At 45.6% G+C, this 21,966-nt stretch overlaps 1 protein-coding gene across 1 annotated transcript in view; it reads left to right on the top strand.

The window, feature by feature from the left end:
* CAPN8 (calpain 8) overlaps nucleotides 1–21,966 on the top strand; it is a 78,418-nt gene that overhangs the window by 5,369 nt on the left and 51,083 nt on the right. The window contains exon 2 of the mRNA XM_011929493.1: nucleotides 6,680–6,749. Within this exon, the coding sequence (XP_011784883.1) occupies nucleotides 6,680–6,749 (70 nt within the window). The remainder of the gene's footprint in view (nucleotides 1–6,679; nucleotides 6,750–21,966) is intronic.

The raw sequence follows: 21,966 nt of genomic DNA, 5'->3' as shown, positions 1-21,966 counted from the left end.
GGCTCACTGCAACCTCTGCCCCTCAGGTTCGAGTGATTCTCCTGCCTCAGCCTCCTGAGTAGCTGGGATTACAGGCACTCGTCACCATGCCCAGCAAATTTTAAATTTTTAGTAGAGACAGGGTTTTGCCATGTTGGCCAGGCTGGTCTTGAACTCCTGACCTCAGGTGATCTGCCCACCTTGGCCTCCCAAAGTGCTAGGATTATAGGCGTGAGCCACTGTGCCAACCATTTTCTGTTTTTTGATAGTAGCCATCCTAATGGGTGTGAGGTGATACCTTATTGTGGTTTTGATTTGTGTTTCCCCAAAGATCAGTGATGGCGAGCATCTTTTCATGTGCTTATTGACCATTTATAGATCATCTTTGGAGAAACGTGTATCCAAGTCCTTTGCCTTTTTTTTTTTTTGAAGGCAGAGTCTCACATTGTTGCCCAGGTTGGACTGCAGTGGCGTGATCTCAGCTCACTGCAACCTCTGCCTCCCGGATTCAAGTGATTCTCATGTCCCAGCTTCCCAAGTAGCTGGGACCACAGACTTCCACCACAACGTTTGGCTAATTTTTTGTATTTTTAGTAGAGACTGGGTTTTGCCATGTTGGCCAGGTTGGTTTCAAACTCCTGGTCTCAAGTGATCCACCTGCCTTGGCCTCCCAAAGTGTTGGGATTACAGGTGTGAGCTACTGCGCCCATCTCCTTTGCCTATTTTTAATTGTGTCATTTGCTTTTTTGTTTCATTGCTGCTTTTGAGGGTGATTTTGTACTTCTTCAGTGTTGGGGGCTTTAAGTCAGCTGACTAAATATGACTCCTATGATCCTGGTTCCCACACAGACGTTAACTTCTACCGGCCTTTGTGGGAAAGGAGATGAGATGTGCTGAACATATATGTACACATGTTTTTGTCCTTTCAATAATAAAATAAAACTTGATACTTAGATGTTTTCTGAAATCACACCATTTGACATCTTGTCCCTGCTGGGTGTTTCTGCCTATTCATAAGCAATTGAGCAAAGATTTGCTGGAGCTCTTGTCCCAAGGGTTTCAGGACAAGTTTGCCCAGAGGAAGGGCTCAAGGTCAAGCATAGGTTCTCAGGATGAGCTTTTGGTTATTCACAATCCTGAGACTATTTAGGGTTGGGCAAGAACAATCCTATCACAAACAGCATGGTTGGCTATGTGAGATCAGGGGGTGTTCTTAGCAGGCAGATTTTTACCTCCTTATTTTCTGACTTCCCCTCTGTGCTTGGTCAATGCCCAGCCCAGGTCCTGTGGTTTGAGGAATGCCCAGCATGAGTGGGCCCTGGTGCAGCGCAGTCAATGATATTCTTCCCTGAAGTGTCCACTTTTTGGCAATTAAGTGGTTTATTGATCTTAAGGAGAAATACAGCAAGACAGCAATGAAGTGATGTCAGCTGCATAGTAAGGACCCAGTTCAAGAGAAATGTCAAGGGGATGAATTGTTGGGAGGTTAGGATAAGGATGAAGGTGAGAGGCCTCAGCTTGGAGCCACTCTTTCTTCAGCTGCTATGTCTTGAATTAGTGAATCTGGAGTTTTCAGTTTAGCCATGATTTATTGCGTGCTGATTGTGTTCAGGTGCTGGAGAGGAGTCTTTGTGGAGCTTTGGCTCATCAGGGAGAGACATATGGACAGCTGGCAGGCTGCAGAGTGGTTAAGAGCATGAGCTCGTGCGTCAGGTAGATCAGGTTTCTGGTCCCCTCTGTGCCATTTGCTAGCTGAGGAACCATGGAGAAGTTACTAACCACCCCAAGACTCAGTTTTCTCATCCATAAAATAGGGATAATAATATTACCCACTTCACTGTTTTTTGGGAGGCTTGAATGAGGAAATCTAGCTATTATTACAAGACAGAATATCCAGAGGGCGAAATAAGTAGAAATATGAACAAAATTCATGGGAGTTCAGAGGAAGAAGCAGTTAAATTTGACAGTGAAATTGGGGCAGGTTAATTACTGGAGACATTTGAGTTGGGATTGTTGGAAGAGAATCAGGAGAGAGACTGAAGAGAAGGCGCAGGTGTGGGCAGAGGCACTGGGTTGTGGCAGTGCATTGGGAGCAAATGTATTCAGAGGAAGGCGGGAGTCCGTTGTGATGGGAGGAGAGTCATAATCACTCGCTGTGGGAAACTGACAGACAAAGCTGGAAACATCCAGTGGGGCCAGATCACAGAGGGATGGAAGTTCTGGGTCAAGCAATGTGGCTATCCTTGAAGGTGATGATGATGAAGATGGCAGCATCTCTGGGGGTCTAAAAACCAGACCTCCTAAAGTGCAAACCAAAGCTATCAGACATGGGTAACGCTCTGGGAGAGCAGTGTGGCCAAGTAGTCAGCATCACTGAGACAGTGTGGGTTTCAGTCACTTACTGCCTTGGATTCTTAACTGATACCTGTATTTCCTTAGGCCTGGTCATCAGAGGTTGATCCTAGGTTAGAGTAATTTGCATTTATGGAGTGTTTTGAAATCCTCGCTTGAGTAATAGAAAACAGTATTACTAAAAAGACACCATTGTTATTAGGAAAGATTAAAAAAGGGTTCCAAGTGTGGGTAGGTGTGAGGCTGCCTCTTTACAGAATTCTGCCTCTTTAAAACCTCTCTGACTGCCAATTACTTTGTATCTCTGATCTGTGCTTCAATAGTAACTTAGGAATGGAGAGAAGACCATGCCCAGCTAGTTTTTGCATTTTTATTTGTAGAGATGGGATTTCACCATGTTGACCGGGCTGGTCTCAAACTCCTGATCTCAAGTGATCAGTTCACCTTGACCTCCCAAAGTGCTGGGATTACAGGCGTGAGCCACCATGCCCAGCCCAAAGTTGGGGACTTTCTGTGGTCCCTGAAAGATTCATGTAACATGTTAGTCATGACATTTTTTGGTGTGTGTGTATGTGTTTTTCTGGGGTGGGGACATTTTTGAATTATACTGAATACCACATAGTAAAATGGACATTCCATCTACCTACAAACCACTTAGCACCATTCTGTATATTTCACTTTCAGTTGTCTGTAGCCTTTGCCAATCACTCTGTCTTCCAACCCAAACTCAACATTTTAATAGAACTTGGGAAGCTTATTAGATATGAATCTAATGAAATTCTATCTTATGAGCATTGTGACACGAGTAATTGAAGATACAGCTCAGGGAGTTATTCTGGAAGCATCAGCATATTCTGTGGTTAATAGTTGAAGCCATGGGGTTGAATGATGTCACCGAGCAAAAATACTTAGGGGGTGTTACTGCTGTATGAAATGGGATAATCTCAGAGGGTTCAGGACCAAGAGCCAGGGGTTCCTTGGTACTTAGGGGCAAGCACAGTGGAGGAATGCATGGAAGAGACTGAGAAGAAATGCTCAGAGAGGCGAGGAGAAAATCAAGCGTGAGTAAGGATATGGAAGTCAAGGGAGCAGAACTTTTAGAGAGGAATAGCCAACGGTACCAAATCCAAAGAGAAGTTAGTTATTGGTGACATGGATGAGAGGAGTTTCATGAAGCTATGGATGTAGAAGTCAGATTTCAGGAGACTGACAGATGAATGGAGAATGAAGAACAGGAACCTATTTATCTATTTATTTTTTGAGACAGAGTCTCACTCTGTTGCCCAGACTAAAGTGCAGTTGTGCAATCTTGGCTCACTGCAACCTCTGCCTCCCAGGTTCAAGTGATTCTCTTGCTTCAGCTCCGGAGTAGCTGGACCTACAGGTGCCCACCACCACACCTGGCTAATTTTTGTATTTTTAGTAGAGACAGAGTTTTGCCCTGTTGGCCAGGCTGGTCTGGAACCCCTGACCTCAGGTGATCCACCTGCTTTGGCCTCTCAAAGTGCTGGGATTACAGGCATGAGCCACCACACCCAGCCAAAAACCTATTTTAAGAGAGTTTTTAAGAAAAGAGATTCTTCCAAACCTCTATAGAGTGTGCTGTCTTTTCTTCCCTCTTGACAATACAGCCTTTTCCTTCTTTTGTTTTTAAAACAACATTAAAATTAAAAAATTTTTTCTCTTTCTTTTTACTTATTACTCTTTCAGATCTCTCTGCCTTTTATTTGCCAAAAAATGACTGCCTGGAGACTGGGAGCTCTTGAGCACCTGGAGTGCACATTTGCAGCTACACACTTTTAGAACACCCAGATTGGCTGGTGCCACCTTTCTCTTTAAGTTGCTACCAGAGATTGCAAAAGACTGAAAGCAAATGAATAAACGAAAAACTAAAGGTCCATCACTGGAGAACCTTTATTTACAAATAAATAAATAGAAACAAAATAAACAAGCTAAATAACGTGTGGTACTTTTAATGAAGTTACAGAGCTCTCTATGTCCTAAGAAAAGATGCGTGTACAAGACATACGTGATAAGAATGTGGGTATGTATATAGATGTGCTTTTATATCAGAAGACAGTTTCTGGAGGGACACTTTAGAAACACTACCAGTGCGGACTCCGAGGTGGAAGGGATTGTGTGTTTTACACCGTTATTTACTGTTGGGGATTTTCTCATGTTCATGTACTAATTTTTCAATGAAAAACAGGTAAATAAATTTTTGTTGTTGTTGTTGTTTTTGAGACGGAGTTTCACTCTTGTTGCCCAGGCTGGAGTGCAATGGTGTGATCTTGGCTTACTGCAACCTCCGCCTCCTGGATTCTCCTGCTTCAGCCTCCTGAGTAGCTGGGATTATAGGGGTGCACCACCACGCCCGGCTAATTTTTGTATTTTTAGTAGAGACGGGGTTTCACCATGTTGTCTAGGATGGTCTCGAACTCCTGACCTCAGGTGATCCGCCCGCCTTGGCCTCCCAAAGTGCTGGGATTACAGGCATAAGCCACTGCACCCGGCATAAATTTTTTTAATACTTGAAAAAAAAAAAAATCAGCCCAGAGGAACTGTTTCTGCCATTTCAGCAGGAGCCCTCACCTTATAGAGGCTATGGGGCTGCCACCTGGAAGGCTCCACCTCCCACAACAGAATCCCAGAATCCCCGAATCCCCGTTGCCAGCTCCATCTAGACCGCAAGCGTCTGCCCTCAGCCCACCCTCCTGCTTCCCGGTCCTTTTTGATCTGCCCTTTCTTCACCTCTATGAAGTAAGAACGAAATGATTCTCTCTCTCTGTGACCAGACAGTCTTTGATGTAGTGCAGCCCAAGATGCCTCTGATTAAATGTAGGCTGACTTCCATTTTGTCCCTTGAGGTCCTGTCCTTTTCCCCTAGCAGTTTGCCTGGTGAACAGGTAGACCCATCTCTTCTTTAGGAACCAGTACCTAGACTGCTCCTGCATCTTATCTTTCTAACGGACAGGCATCATCTCCCACCCACTAAATCTCGCAGCCATCATCCCTGTTGGGCCCTTCTCATTTTTCTCTCTTTGTGTTTTTTCTCCTTTTGCGGATATAGCCTACATTCTATTATTATGCACTAGCCTTTTTCTCTGACTTTTTCATAATGTCAATCTTGGTTTCCTATATACACCACAAGCACCTTGAGGCCAAGAACTATGTGGTTTATTTCTTTTCTTTCTGCATTTCACCATGTTTCCCTCTTTCCCCTGCCTGCCATGGTTCAAAGGGTACTGGATACAAAATGGGCACTCAAAAAATCCTTGCTGGGTAAACAAAGAAAGGATGACTAAAGCATGAGTCATTGTGCCCCAACAGAACACCAGAGCCATGAGACTGCTTGTAGGCAGATGCCGGTTGAGATAGGTGAGTGGAGGAAGTAAGTGCAGGTCAGGTGTGTGAATGTATCAGAGATGAGTTCTCTTCTCAGGACACATGGTACTTCTGACACCTCAGTGTGTCCATCAGCACATGGGGTCATTATCATTTAGTCAAGACTTTAACGAGTGCCCACAGGGTGCACAGCAGTATGCTAAATATTCGTCTAATCTTCTCTTTATGTAAATAGGGGTGTTTTCTGAATAGGTGATATCATTTTTCATCACATATTATCTCAGCCTTTGCCTTTCTCCTACCTCCGTGTTCCTCACCACCTTTTCACACCCACACACCCACACCACACATATAGTATTAAAACACTCGTCCTATCCGGGTGCTGTGGCTCATGCCTGTAATCCCAGCACTTTGGGAAGCCGAGGCAGATGGATCACTTGAAGTCAGGAGTTCGAGACCAGCCTGCCTATAATGGTGAAATCCCGTCTCTACTAAAAATACAAAAAAACAAAAAACAAACAAACAAACAAACAAAAAAATTAGCCAGGTGTGGTGGCACGTGCCTGTAATCCCAGCTATGTGGTAGGCTGAGGCAGGAGAACCACTTTGAACCCGGGAGGCGGAGGTTGCAGTGAGCTGAGATCATGCCACTGCACTCCAGCCTGTGCAACAACGCGAGATGCTGTCTCAAAAATAAAATAAAATAAAATAAAATAAGATAAAATAAAATAAATAAAAAATAAACAAAAAATGAAAACACTAGTTCTGGCAGGGGCTCTGGACTCCAGCTCCTGCTCTGTTCACCCCTGGCTATGTGACTGTGGGCAGGGCTCGTCTCCTCTCTGGGCTTCAGAGTCCTCAGCAACAAAACAATGTGATGGGCAGTAGACGATCTCCTGGGTTTCTTCCCGCTGTGCACTCTGGGACTCTGATGTTCCTTTCCCCGGGCTGCCACCGTCACTGAGCACCTTGTGACTTGTGTTTTGTTCCAAATTGCTTTCAGGAGTTGTGTCCCAGCCCTCGGTTTATCATTGGTGGAGCCACGCGCACAGACATTTGTCAGGGTGGTCTAGGTGAGTAACTGGGGAGAGTCTTATTTGTTTTGGGAGAGGGTGGGTGTGTATGTGTCATGAGTAAACATCAGATGAAGCTGTGAGACTTCACTGAGTGAATTAGGTACCTGATGTGTCTGTCTGGGTTTGTGTTTTTTGAGACTATATCCTTCACTGTGGGTCCAAATGATGGAAATACCCCTTGGCTCCCCCTAATGAGAGATTTTGCCAGCTCATTTAACCACTTTAATGCTAGAGCAAGGAGCCAGGATTACAGGTGTAGAGTAGATATCTGTGCTATACCGTGTTTTTGTTGCAGTTACCTTTAAGTAGACATAATTTGTCCTATGGAATGACGGGCTGTCATAATAAGTGCTTTTATAATTAGTAAGAAAACAAGAATCTTATTTTTCTAGCCAGGCATTCTTTCATAGGCCTGGGATCCTGTAATCAGAAACCTTCATTTCTGACCTTATCATATTCCTTTTAAATTGGGGGCAGTTGAGGTTAAGACATAATTTCATTTAGTTTTGTAAGTTCTAGCCTCCATTGTCAGAAACCGAGGCTCTCCTTGGTAGCAGACGAGCTTTATTGATCTCGTGAGCCCTCCTGATACCAAGGCCTCACAGATGGGAGTTTCTGTGTTGAATTGGACAATCCTTACATTTTATGGACAACACGGCTGTGAATTGAATTTGAGGGGTTTCCAAACCACCATACAGTGACAGCTGCAAAATACAGAACTGGAAATGAAGACAGAAAAGAAACAAATGCTGCTTACTGAAAATCGGCAACACAAACAGAAACCTCAGCATCACATGGATCCCATAACCGCCCCCTCTTTATTTTTTTCAGGAGGTTTTCTCTTTTTTTCATTCTTATTGCAACCGGGAAAGCCCTTTCTCTTCAACCTGCTGGAAATGTTCATGATTTTGAAAATCACAAGGCGTTTTATTTTAAATGCTTCCAATGTTCTCTCCTTTAATGAATATAGCAAATATACCCTAGAAAGAGCTCACAGAGCGTGACCATCAAGCAGCGGGAATGATTTGGGGTGCCACATGCGAGTGTGTGCCCGGTTCCCTGAAAACCACAGCCTCCATTTCCCGAGCTTTTGTGTGAGGGCTCACAGAGGGGTAGCGTTCTGACCTTTTCTTGTTCTGGGTAAGTGTGGTGCCTTTCTACTTCCAGCTGCATGTTTAACCTAATTATGCCTGTGTCTCAGGGACATACAACTTCAAGTGCACCCCAAACAGCTTCTTGTTGGAGATGAGTTAACTGTGGGAAAGGTATTTAATAAGTACCTTTTCCTCGATGGGCTTGGATGGATTTTTCTTTGAATAGTTTGAAGCAAGGAGAAGTGAGGGTTTCCAAAAAGCGGCCTGAGCGTTACCATTGTGAGTGCGTGCTGCCAATGGAGACGGAGGCTGGAAGCACAGGAAATGAACCCGACCAGCTCTCCGAATCCAGCTCACATCAGAACAAATGGGGCAGCCTCTGTGGTGGCTGCCCCGGGGAGCCCAGCCTCTGCGGTGGTTTTTAATGAACAGAGCGGAAAGCGGCTAGGGAGTCCAACCTCCTGAAAGGAGCCAGGTGCAGACTGAGCCTCTGCCAGTAGAAAAGAAGATTCACAGCGCCAAGGCTATAACCCAGAGCATCAGGGTGGGGAGCTAGGGGCTGAGTTGCAACAGCCTCTGTGGCCTGAGGGATCTGAGTCAGGGCTGGTTCTGAACAGTGGGTAAATTGTGAGAGATTAAGAGGAGAGATTTCCCACTTGACATACTGTGTGTATTCCCAAAGAACAAGGGAGCAGCACATGGCACTTGTTGAATTGGGGCCTGATACACATTAACGTTTGTTAAATGTTCTGTTGGCTTTTCAGAGCACAACACAGCACAGTGTAATCTGCTCTAAGAGTTTCTAAAAAAAGTTTTTATATATAAATAAATAAATAAATATAAATAAATACATACCTTCATATATATTTTTATATGTATATATATGTATTTTTTTTTTTTTGAGACAAGGCCTGGCTCTGTCTCCCAGGCTGGAGTGCAGTGGCCCGATCTTGGCTCACTGCAGCCTCCTTCTCCTGGGCTCAAGTGATTCTCCCACCTCAGCCTCCTGAGCAGCTGGGACAATAGGCGTGCACTACCACACCCAGCTAATTTTTTTGTATTTTTTGTAGAGACAGAGTTTTGCAGTGTTGTCCAGGCTGGGGTTTTTTAAAAACAGTTTATTTGTATGATGAAAATGATGTCTTTTTCATAGAGTTCTGTGTTATTATTTCATCATTATTTTGAATACACACAGTATAAAAATTAAAGCAACTGAAAAGCACCCAGTGAAGTCTGTTTCCCAACTGTCTCCACTGACTCCATTGCTCACTGCCTTGCAGCCACTCAAAAAATGTCCTCCATGTTTCTTTATGCAAATTCAAGCAAATCTAAGTACATATTCTAAATATCCCTTTCTTGTATTGAAGGCAGCACACTATCAACACTGTTTGGTACCTTGCCATTATTTGGTGTTATTTCACTTAATAAAGTATTTGGGAGATCTTTCCATACCAGTCTATAAAGAACTTGGTTCTCTGTGAACCATTCCAAGTGTTGCACTCTGTCGTGAGTGTGCACTGTGGTGGATTTATCCTGTCTCCAAAGGATGGACATTTGAGTTATTTTCTCTCTTGCATTCGTATAAAACACGTGGCAGTGGATCTCCTTGTTCGCACTTCATATTGGGTGTGTGAGGCTATTTGCCAGCAGGTCCAAAGTCTGGCTGCTTCTGTCAGGGTGGGCTATGTGTTGTCCCTTCCTCCCTACTGTCCTTGCTAAGCCAGATTTTCATCCTAAATGTGTGAGTCTCTTGGCTACCATCAGATGTTATGCTTACATAGAGCCCAGGAGCTGGCTTTCCTTGAGGACATATTTTAGGAAAATAAAGATTGAGGAAGCTGAATGCCAAGGATCCAATTGTTTCAAGTAATTTTTTCTGGTAGAATATGACTTTTCTTTGGGCAGCTCAGTCCTGAAGGAGGACAGTATGATTTTACCTCCACTTAAGTAATTAAATGACTAATCCTTTGTTGAAACAGCCCTCAAATGAAAGCCCTCCCACAACACTTAGGCCTCCTGGCACACTGAGGAGAGTTCTTTAAAGTTGCTGTTCCTGGCAATCCTAGCCTTTCCTTGCTCCATCTTCTCAGTGGAGCCTGTTCTCACCATGTCTAGCAAGGGCCACCCACACTCAGTGTCTTACTGGAGTGTGAGGCAGACTCAGGGCTGCCCCATGTGGTGATGGAGTAAGCTGTAAGTGGTCCCCTGTGGGTCATGTCTGTGGGTGCTTTTTCCAGTGGATGCTCAAGGGTGCACATCACTCAGGAAACTGCAGGGACCCAGCCAGTCTCTCCACTGCTCGTTCCATCACAGTGTCTCTCCCTTGCATTTTGGCCTATGCACATTTCAGAGCATCTCGAGACCTCTGTGGCCACTAAAATAGACTTTGTCCTAAGAATATAGTACCCATTTCTGGCTTTGTGCAATGCCTTATAATAAGTCATACCCATATATCAACCAGAACTCCTTTGGTCACTGGCTTTCAAAGTCCAACCCAACTATTAATAGCTTAAGGAAAAGGAGAATTTACTGGCTTATCCAACTAGATCATGGAAGGGGAACGGCATTGTTGGCCTCGAAGCCTGGTTCCAGGGATCTAAATGTTCCTGGCACACTCTCTCCCCATCTCTCTTCTCTGTTGGTATCTACAGGTTGGCTTCATTCTCTTCCATGGCAGACAGGATCTATCTGGCAGGAAACAGGACCACTAATGATTCCAAACTTTCTCTCAGTATAATCATAAACCTGCTTTGGTTTTACTGATCTCAGAAAAGGACTGTGATGTTATGGTTTGGGTCTTCTGCCACTCCTTGAGCCAGTTACTGCAGCCAGGGCAGTGAGGTGCCATATGGTTAGCCCAGCCTGGATCAGGGGCCCATTCTTGTTGTTGGGAGCCTCTTGTGACTGGGAACCTTCTCTAAAACCACAGGGAGAACTATCCAAAAGAAGGGGCATGGCCATGGCTCTGGACAGACAGAATAAGGCAGGTACACCCCAACATGTAAATGGAGAGGGATCCCAGGTCTGGTCCAGCCTGCACTCTCCCTCTCCAAGGCCACCTCTTCCCTCTGAGCCCCATGGCCCTGGCATCTTTCCCCCTCTCCTAAATCCATCACTTTGCAGTGCTCCTGGAAATGTCTTTGCCAAGGGCCCCTCCTCTCTCTTTCTTGATCTACCACTAGCAGCATCTAATTCAGTATGCACAGGTAGTCTTCTTGTTGCACCTCTGCCCTCCCCATCTCAGATTTCACAGCTGTAAAGTGCAGATATAATCAAAGCCAGCTGGTCAGGTGGCTGTAATGGGTAGAGAGTTGACACTTGGTTCCTTGTCCTCTAGGAAGTGGGGGCTCCCATGGGTGGAGGGGGATGTTAATAACCCTGGGAGTCCTGACTGTGCGCTCCATGAGACTGTCTTACACATCGATATATCCATGGTGCTTGGTGCCTAGCCGGGCTCCATAAATGTCTGTTGCACTTTTGATCTGTTGATGTAAACCCTCTGCCTTCATCGTTATTAAATCATTTGAAAACACAGATAGCCTAAATCCAAGGGTTTTTGTATTTTTCATTTTCCTTTGCCAGCATCACTCTTGGCAATCAGGCTGGATCAGGCATTTAGAATAAAAATTCCATCCTGAGGTTGCCTATGTGTCTCTATTTTCAAAAGATTTCAGAATTTCATGCAAACCAGCTTGTCTGCATGTCTGTCCCCAGGTTGCTGACACTGCTGGGTGGGTACATTAAGGGGGTTGGAAGTGCTGGCTGATCCTTGACAGTGGAAGGATGTCCTGGGAACAGGTCATGAAGGAGACTGTCCTCAGCCTGTGATGGTGGCTGTGGATAAAGGAACACAGTGCTCATTGCATCCTGGGGACCCCAGCAGGACTCTCAGAGTAAGCCTGTCTCTCACAGGCTCAGCAGTAACTGCTAACTCTACCTGCCATGCAAGCTCCATCCAGTTCTTACCTGAGTGCCTCCACAGGTAGGGAAACACTAAGGCGTGGTATCATTTGTGCCTATGGTTGTGAAAATGCAACAGGACTTGAATCGTCTTTGTGTGTAAATAGGCCCAGAGGCCACATGAGCAATGCTACATATAAAAGTAGAAGAACTTGGTCTCTAAAAACTGAAATTTCATGCTTGCTGCTTTCAGGAATGGGGAGCAAGAGACTTTCTTCTTTCCTAAATGAGGACCAGAGACTTCCAGAATGTAGAAAGAAATTAGAGTGCTTTTTGAGTAACACGTTGCTAATAGGTTTATCCAAACTTTGAATCTAGTGGGTGGTTTATTTTCCACTGGGATTCATGAGTGAGATGAGCTTTGCCTTAAGGGTTTGGTGAGTGCCGGGGTTTCTTTCTCTGTCTCCTGCTTTACCCATCTATTTTTCACTCTGTCTTATACTCTGTGTGTTTGTGCTTGTGTGTGTTTTTCTCTTCTAACCCCCTTTTCTCTATTGACCTGATTTTTCTCTTCACCTCTATGAAATGGATGTCTTTTTCATTTTTGTTGCATTTATTGAGTAGAGTTTTATATTCTGTATTTCTGTTTTGTAAAAAGAATGACTGGACCTTTTCATATGTCTCTAAAGGCAAACAAGGAACCAACAGCAACAACCTAAATCCAGTTGCCTTCTCTTCTGCATCTTGCACATTGATTTTCCTCTGTGAGTCCACGCTTCCCCACGGAGCCAGGCCTGAACTCCTGGAACAGGGGCCTGGTGTGCACGTCACTAGTCAGTAATTGGAAGTAGTGTCAGCATCTTTAAGATCACTTTCCTGTACACCTTTTGATCTGTAGCATCCTTCGAGGACTGTGGCAAAGTAAATCAATTCACTAGGACTGAGCAGATACTTTTAATGAGCAATCAGGGAAGCCTCAGGGAACGTAAAGGGCCAAATCTACTCATTGATTCTGGAGACCACAGGGTCAGGCCTCCGGCAGGTGGGAAAAACTGCAGATGACAGCTCCATGCGATCCAGGGGGCTTAACTGATTCAGGGGAAGTTCACTTTGCTACCCGCGGTGGTTCCCTTTCTCTGTGGCACATCTTTTCCCTCAATTTTGGGTCCTGGTGCTCCTCGCCCTCTGGTTTTGTTACACTAACACCAATCTCCTTTCTACTCTGAACAAAGGGTCCAGGACAACAACTTCCACTTTAATGAGAGTATGAGGTCGTGGATTACAGGAGGAATTGCATATTGCGCGTTATTTCAGGAGCACGAAAGAATTCTGCTTTGCGTGGAGAGTTCCACAAACCTTCACTAACTTAGCTCCTTGCAGTATTACTGCAGGAGATGAAGTACAGTCATGGAAATCAGGGGTGATTTTCATATCATATGACAGTTGCTGCAAATATCCAAAACCCCACATCTGCTCACTGCCATTTCATAATTATGTTGTCTATCAGGCCCCTCTCCAAATCTTTTGTTCAAGACATTAATAGAAAAGCATAGCATTATTATACTTTTTAATAAACATATTTTGATAACTTTCGGTATAATTGTTTTTATGGCCCTATTTTTAGTCTGAAGCATTTGCCAAAGAGGTCCCTCCTGTAAACCAAAAAGTGACCGCAGCAGGTCTCAATCAATTTGAGGTTTTATTTTGCTAAGGTTGAGGACACATCTGGGAAAAAGAAACACAAGTCACAGTAGGATCTGTGACCTGTTCTTTTTCCAAAGAGGGTTTTGGGAACTTCAACATTTAAAGAGGAAAGAGCAAGCAGGAGGGAAGAAAAAAAAGGAGAGGGTAGGCAATGAGGCAAGTGGTTACATTCTTGTGAGGCTCTGATTAGTGCTCAGTGAATCTACATTTTTTTTTTTTTGAGACGGAGTCTCGCTATCACCCAAGCTGGAGTGCAGTGGCCGGATCTCAGCTCACCGCAAGCTCCGCCTCCGAGGTTCACGCCATTCTCCTGCCTCAGCCTCCCGAGTAGCTGGGACTACAGGCGCCCGCCACGTCGCCCGGCTAGTTTTTTGTATTTTTTTAGTAGAGACGGGGTTTCACCGTGTTAGCCAGGATGGTCTCGATCTCCTGACCTCGTGATCTGCCCGTCTCGGCCTCCCAAAGTGCTGGGATTACAGGCTTGAGCCACCGCGCCTGGCCGTGAATCTACATTTTACATGTGAAAAGAAGTGGGTAGAGGAAAAGTCATTTATGCATTTTTCTTGTGTTCAGTAAATCTGCATTTTACATAGGATAAAGCAAGCCTGTGAAATTACAACTATCTGTTTGGGAACAAAAGAAAGGTAGTTTTTGGGCAACTCAATTCCCAAGTTTAAATTTTCCTTTACCATAATGAGTTTGGGGTCCCAAGGTTCCACTTTTCTTTCACAATGCACAGGAAAGGCTAAGAATCTTACCTTACAGGCATGCTGGGCTCCTTCTGCCAGGGCAGACTTCTTTTTGCCAGAAGAGAATTTTGTCAGTGCTCTCCAGTTTCACCTACTCAGAGGTGGCCTGACTATTCCTCACTTTGTAAGAAAAGTGCAAAATTGCCAGTGAGCCTGAATCTCCACGAAGACACCCTCTGAACCTTATGAGAGGTGGCAGGTGGTCCCAGGCCAGGGCATGCTCTCTGAGCTCCAGCTCAGCTGGGCTGCCTGAGGTTTGGGCCTGAAAATCAAGTCTTAGAGTGTTTCTGATTCCTACTGAGAGGGTTGCTTGTTAAAATGAATCTGTTTTGCATTCTAGGGGATAATTATTTTAACAGCTTTCACAGACCCCAGTGTTAGGACTTGACTTCACACCTACCAGCTCCGCTCTCTGCCTGTGGCTTCAGTTTTGCAGACATTATCCCAGGGCCTAAGGACAATTTCTCTGTCACAGACTGGCCGTGAGTCTTGGGTTTCTTCAGCTCTCTCTGACTTATTAGGTGTACCCTGCTGCCCCGCCTCAGCCATTAGTTCCAGCACTTGTGGATGGTTCTTAAAGGGGACAACTAAAAGAGATCTGAAGACAATGCAGTTGATCAAGCATCAGTAATGCAATATTCCAGTCCCCAAGGCTCAAGGGAGCCTATGCGTGCTCTCTTGGGGATGTGGTTGAAGAGAAAAAGGTGGAGACAGGCTGGTGCAGAAGTAGGAAGCGTGAGGTTACAGGCTGTGTTAAGGCCTCTGTCACATTCAGGGCAGCTCTGGGCATTTACTGGAAGCCCTGGCAGCAGCATCTGGCACTGGCTGGGAGACGTACACCCTCAGTTCTTCAGTAGGCTGGCTCCCGCCATCCAAGGAATAGAGCAGGATGCTCCCAGAAAAGGCTGGTCCTTCTGGAAGCAAACCCATAGCACCTGCTCATGGGAGAAAGGACAGGTGACGCCCTTCTAAGAGGCTATGAACCTGAGGAATGGAAACAAGTCCCATCTAACAAGTCCTTTGCAGACACTGTTCTCTCTCTAGTGCTTTCTCTTGGCCCTGTGGTTGCTGTGTCACCTCCCTCTTGTTGTCTCAGCTGTTCTTGCTGACATCGGGCTGGGCAATCTCTCCCCACCTGGCAGAAGTGGATTGGGTCTTCCCTGTACAGAGTGCAGTCTATTTTCCCCACAGTGCTCCCTGTACCCCCATAGTCACCTTGTAAAGTTACAGGGGGCATTTCTTGCTGGCTTAGGGAATGGGATGAAGCCACTCCATACCTTGCCCCAAACCTGCTCCTTGAAAGTGGAGCACTTTGGTTTACCCTCTCCTTCTGCTCCGGGAGGCCTCTTTGTGCCTCCCTCAGGGGTCCCATAGGGTAGCTAAGCAGCCCTGGGATGTGTTCTCTGGCTTCATGACCCAGTACCTGGTTACTTTGGTCTGCATTCTTGTTCAGCCTTGGTCCCTGATGCTCTGCCACCTGGGACCCCAGCCTTCCACTCTATAGTGGGAGAGAGACCTGGGGATCCCTCCCCAGTTGCATCTGGAGCCCCTTCTGTACACGTGTTCAGGACTCAGAAACTGTGTTTCTCCATCATTTAACAGGACAATGCCTGGAGTGGTCCTCCCATCCCCTTCAGACTTGGCTTAGGCTCATATTTCCTCAAATTCCATTTGCTCTGACTTGTTTTGCATGTCTGCTTGGGAGCAGTGTCTCCTTTCTCTGCTGGATCCTGGGTATCCAGAGTTGGAGGGTGTGATGGTTAATACTGAGTATCAACTTGGTTGGATTGAAGGATACAAAGTATTGTTCCTGGGTGTGTCTGTGAGGGTATTGCCAAAGGAGATTAACATTTGAGTCAGCGGACTGGGAGATGCAGACCCACCCTCATTCTGGGTGGGCACCATCTAATTAGCTGCCAGCGTGGCCAGGATAAAAGCAGGCGGAGGAATATGGAAGGACAGGACTTGCCGAGTCTTCCCGACTTCATCTTTCTCCTGTGCTGGATGCTTCCTGCCCTTGAACATTGGACTCCAAATTCTTCAGCTTTTGGACTCTTGGACTTACACCAGTGGTTTGCCAGGGGCTCTTGGGCCTTTGACCACAGACTGAAGGCTGCACTGTTGGCTTCCCTGCTTTTGGGGTTTGGGGACTCGGACGGGCTTCCTGGCTCCGCAGCTTGCAGACAGCTTATTGTGGAACTTCATCTTGTGACCGTGTGAATCAATACTCCTTAATAAACTCCCTTTCATATATACATCTATCCTATTAGTCCTGTCCCTGTAGAGAACCTTGACTAATCCAGACACGTCTAGGGAAGGATTAACTCTGGGGGCAAAAACTCCGATGCCTACAGAGGCCACATAAACGAGTAAAATAGGCCAGGAGGAGGTAACAAGAGAGAGCAGTGGGGACTGTGGCAAACCAGAGAGCATGCACTGTGTGAGGAGGAAGCCACAAACGAGGAGGAGGAACCACAAGCCAGGAAGTCACCTCACTCTAGCTGGATGTCACCACGCAGGAGCTGGGAGACCTTCCCAGACTGCCCTGCGTTTCCTAGCGCTCCCCTAGAAACTCTCACTCCCCTCACCCTGCTCTGGTTTCTTTACAGGATTTACCACCACCTGTCACATGCGTTTATTTATTGTTTGCCGTTCTCACTAGTATGTATACTCCATAACATCAAGGATTTTATTTTTCCCCACTATTGTATCCTTAGGGCCTGGAATACTTGGCACAGAGTGAACGCTCAGTAAACATTTGTAGAATAAGTAGAGAGAGAAATTTTGGCCAGATTTTGCAGTTTTTCTAAGAAATCAGAAATCTGGGAAATTCCATCATGGTGTACTGTGGTCAGGGCCAGAAAGTGCAGAAAGCTATGACAGAGCCCATCAATCTCATCTTCAGATTCTTGCAAAATAGATCCCAGATTCAGGTATGGCTCTATGAGCAAGTGAATATCTGGATAGAAGGCTGTATCATTGGTTTTGATGAGTATATGAACTTTGTATTAGTTGATGCAGAAGAGATTTATTCTAAAACAAAGTTAAGAAAACAACTGGGTTGGATCATGCTAAAAGGAGATAATATTACTCAGCTACACAGTGTCTCCAACTAGAAATGATCAATGAAGTGAGAAATTGTTGAGAAGGATATAGTTTGTTTTTAGGTGTCCTTTGTCCAATATGAACATTTATTCATATTGTTTTGATTACCCTTTTGTTATTACAAGATGACAATAAGTACTGTGGGATTGTTTGTATTAAATTTTTTTTTTTTTAAAGGAAATCCGAAGTCTAGATTTTCTAGAAATCTAGAAATCACTACGCTGGCCAGTACTGTATGCGCTGGACAGACTAGATCTGCAAGCAGATTAGGACAGGTTTATCGCCTTCAGTAATTCACTTTATCGCCTGAATTATGATGCGGAGCCTGGGGACTTTCTACATTCCAGTCAGCTTTCACCTGTGATCTGCGTTGAGCTACTGCGAGCTGTCCTCACTTCGGTGTTTGGAGAAACTCTGTGCTTCTGTAGATTGTGTTCCAGGCTTCTGTGCAGTCAGAAGGCTTTCTCTGCAGTTTCCCTGCCCACCAGCCTGGCCAGGGTCCCCTCTACTACTCCCTTTAAGAGTTTTGCTTCCTTCCTATTTCCTTTCACATATTTTTGCTCTTCAGCATTGTACTCAGGATATTTTCCCAGCCTCAAAATATCTTGTTTTCTGCTCACATCACCCCACTGGGTTCCTTGGCATTTTAACATTTGAGGGCAGTTCATCTCATCTCAGTATATTTGAGCCTGGAAGACCACTCTCATCTTGCTAGGAGATGCCATTATCTCTGTTTAATATTCGATGCAATTTAAAGATCTCTGTACATTTGGAAACCTCAGGATACCTGGCCCGGAGTTGGAACTGCCGTGCCACTTAGTATCATTTTTGGAGGGGACACTTGACAGTGTGTCAGGACTGTCCTCAACAATAACGACAATGTGCCATTTTTGTATCTCATCACGTGTATTTCAGCCATGCCTGGAGCTAACAATTCCATCTCAGTGCTCATCTTTTCATTTCCTTCCCTGTTACACCTGACTTCTAGCTTTTTTGTCTTATTTTTGAAACCAAAGAGCATTATAATTAAACTCAGTAAGCAAGCTGCTTTCCCTTGAAACAGGCTCTGAGATGTATTTACATAAGCCTCAAATATATTTACTCAGTGGGTTTTTTCCCCCTCTGGTGAATCAATTCCATTTTTTAATTTACTAAGAAAAATTTTTCCCTCTAAGCAGCATTAAAGGTTTGATTTAAAGCTGGAGGTGAGGCAGAAAGTCCTGAAGCTGTTTCATGCCATTCAGTCTTATTCCCTTCCACAATCACGGAAACAAGATGGATGAGAATTGGCTTGGTGGGCTTCACAAGCAACTCGGAGGAGCTCTGAAAGAATCTGAACAAGTTTCTTCAGCTGTGAAGAGTTTGCTTGCTTTTTTTTGCCTTTCCCTCTCCACTGAAAACTTAGAAGGTAAGGCAAAAATGGCTTCTGATTCAAAGATGACCCGCCAGCCTTTCCTGTTCTTTCCTCTGTTTTGAAGTACATTAACTCTCTGGGGAGCTCTGTAGCTCCTGGAAGCCAAAGATCCCCCTGGCCCAGAATTGTAGTGATGTGTGACAGCTGCCCTCCCTGTGGAGCTGGCCCTCACGCTGCTATCAGGTCTGATACCAGGTCTGAGAGGCCCCTTCTGGGTCGTCATGGGAACCAGGAGTGGAGGTGCCGGGAAACCTATGGGGGGCAGCAGAAGTGGATTATTTAGTGTGCCTTATTATATGTAGCATGACTCCAAAGAGTTATTTTGAGGCTATAAAAAATATAGTTGCCATAAATGAGTCATGTTACCATTGTTCAGAAAAACACCAGTACTTTGGGGGCTAACCTTTGAAACCCTTTGTTTCAGAAAAATACCAGACTTGGGGCTAATCTTTGAAACTCTTAGTGACTTTCTTCCCTGGGTGACCCCAATACCCCACCATCTGCTGAAAACACAGCACTTGGGCCCTTTTGAGTTTTCTGGATATCTGTCATGCCCAGGATTGGTGTTCTCTATAATCTTGCTTCTAGAACACTGGTAACTTGCTATCATCTACTCTGAAAGGAGGATGACGTTCTAGTAAGGTGTGCTAGGTTCTTAATTTACAAGTACAGTAGGAGGTGGGCTCATGGTGTTGAATGGTGGTAGATTGAAGTACTGTTGGTTGGTTGTGGAAGCTTACAGGAGTGAGGAAACCTGTGGTTTATCTGACATACTCATTTTTCAGAATCAGGAAGAACTTTCATAGCCCACTTGCTCATTTAAATATTTGTCAAGTGTCTTCTTCATGCCAGGAAACAGCAGAGAACAAATAGGCACTCTTTCCTCTCCTGGGAAAGAGGGCGGGGAAGAGGGTTCTAGGCTGCAGGAAGGAGATGAATAAAGGTCCTTTGGCTAGGAAGTGCATAGCACTGGGGCAGGGGACTTGCAAAGTAGTGGTAGGACTGGGGCAAACATGGAGCAGTTAGTGCAAAGGCTGAGAGTGGAGAGGGGGCAGTGGCCAGATCACGCAGGGCTCCGGCACTGTGTGAAGAATTCTGGACTTTATTCTTTTTTTTTTTTTTTTTTTTTTTGGTTTCTTTTGCCTTTTTTTCTTTTTTTTTTTTTTTTTTTTTTTTTGAGATGGAGTCTTGCTCTGTCACCAGTGGGGAGTGCAGTGGCACAATCTCCGCCTCCTGGGTTCAAGCGGATTCTCCTGCCTCAGCCTCCTGAGTAGCTGGGACTTACAGGCGCCTGCCACCACACCCAGCTAAGTTTTTATGTTTTTAGTAGAGACGGGGTTTCACCATGTTAGTCCACCTCAGCCTCCCAAAGTGCTGGGATTACAGGCATAAGCCATCATGCCCTGCCTATTTTTGTATTTTTAGTAGAGACAGGGTTTCACTATGTGGGCCAGGATGGTCTCGATCTCTTGACTTCGTGATCTGCCTGCCTCGGCCTCCCAAAGTACTGGGATTACAGGTGTGCGCCACTGCGCCTGGCCATTTGTCTTAATTTTCACAAAATATTTGGTTGGCCCCAAAGGCAGTCTATACAGGGGCAGAGTGGGAATGTCACAGGAGCCTCTGTACCTGTGACTCTTCCCACCCAGGCCCTGCCCCACTGGGGGTGGCAGCCTTGTGGCCTTTGCAGCCAAGCAGCATGAGTCATCTTGGTCACTTGTTAAACTTTAGCTTCAGACTCAGAGCCGCTTTTGTTTTTCAGTTGAATAGGCAGCCCTGGACACACACACACACACACACACACTCTCACAGACATGCGTGCTCAGCCAACCAGGCTTAGTTCTTAAGTGGGAGAACATATTGTTTGTCATAATTAATATCACATTCCTGAATCTGGCCTTTCGCTGTCACCCTAGGGGCTGATGGTCTGTCTGGGAAGCTCTGTATGCTTTCAGTTAGGTCAGGAGGTTGGGGAAGAATTCAGATCCAGCCAAAGGAACAAGGCAGGAATTCATCCTCCTATGACTGAGGGATGTCAACAGCCCAAACAGGGCCCCACTAGTCCAGCCAGGGCAGCAGAGCCTCTCCTTGTCCTCCCACCCAGGGTTGGAGATTTAGTCTCCATACGTCTCAATTCACTTCTTAACCCCAATGGTTCTCAACCATGGCTCCATGTTAGACTCACTCAGGGAGCTTTAAAAATGCCTGATGTGGCTGGACGCGGTGACTCACGCCTGTAATCCCAACACTTTAGGAGGCTGAGGCGGGCGGATCACAAGGTCAGGAGATCGAGACCATCCTGGCTAACACGGCAAAACCCCGTCTCTACTAAAAAAATACAAAAAATTATCCCGGGGGTGGCTGAAAAAAAAAAAAAATTATCCGGGCATGGTGGCGGGCGCCTGTAGTCCCAGCTACTCAGGAGGCTGAGGCGGGAGAATGGCGTGAACCCAGAAAGCTGAGCTTGCAGTGAGCCGAGATCGCGCCACTGCACTCCAGCCTGGGCTACAGAGCAAGACCCTGTCTAAAAAATAAAAAAAAAAAAATCCTGATGCCCAGGTCAAAAACAATTAACTCAGAAACTTTGAGGCCTTTGCTCGTTGACCAGGTGGATTTATGATTTACAGGCTCAGACGGAGCCATAGGCTCTGTCCAGCAGTCCTTCAGTACTCTGGAGTCCACAGCCCCAACAGTTTCCAGGCCCAAGAACAGTGATTGGACACCCTCGCTGCTCTCTGGGCCCCTCTGTCCTTCTTCAGCCAGTGTGATTGAGAAAGCGCAGGGAAAGGAACGCTCCTTGTCTTCTTTTCTCCCACTTCAGAGAAAGCTAGCAGCGTCCCCACCACTGCTGGCCACATACTCTGTGCCCTCTGTGCTTTGCTCCATATGCTTTTTCCTCTGTCTCTTTCTCAAACGTTTAGTCTGTTTGTTGGTCTTTTCCCTTTAAGCTTATGAACATCCTTGTGTCACTACTACCTAAAAACCCAAATCCTTATCTCCACTCTGTCTCCCCTTCAACTTAGTACCTTACCTCTTAGCTCAGTGGCGGCTGCTGGGGCTTCTTCTTCTTCTTTTTTTTTTTTTGAGACAAGGTCTCGCTCTACTGCCCAGGCGGGAGGGCAGAGGCGCCATTGCGATTCACTACAGCCTGGAACTCCCAGGCTAAAGCAGTCCTCCCACCTCAGCCCCTGAAATAGCTGGGACTACAGGCACCAGCCTCCACACTGAGCTAATTTTTTTTTTTTTTT

This window comes from Colobus angolensis, unplaced genomic scaffold (genome assembly GCF_000951035.1).
Source record: "Colobus angolensis palliatus isolate OR3802 unplaced genomic scaffold, Cang.pa_1.0 Scaffold81, whole genome shotgun sequence".
Taxonomy (NCBI): Eukaryota; Metazoa; Chordata; class Mammalia; order Primates; family Cercopithecidae; genus Colobus; species Colobus angolensis.
The sequence above is the reverse complement of the archived record's forward strand: the minus strand, read 5'-3'. Positions and strand labels throughout refer to the sequence as shown.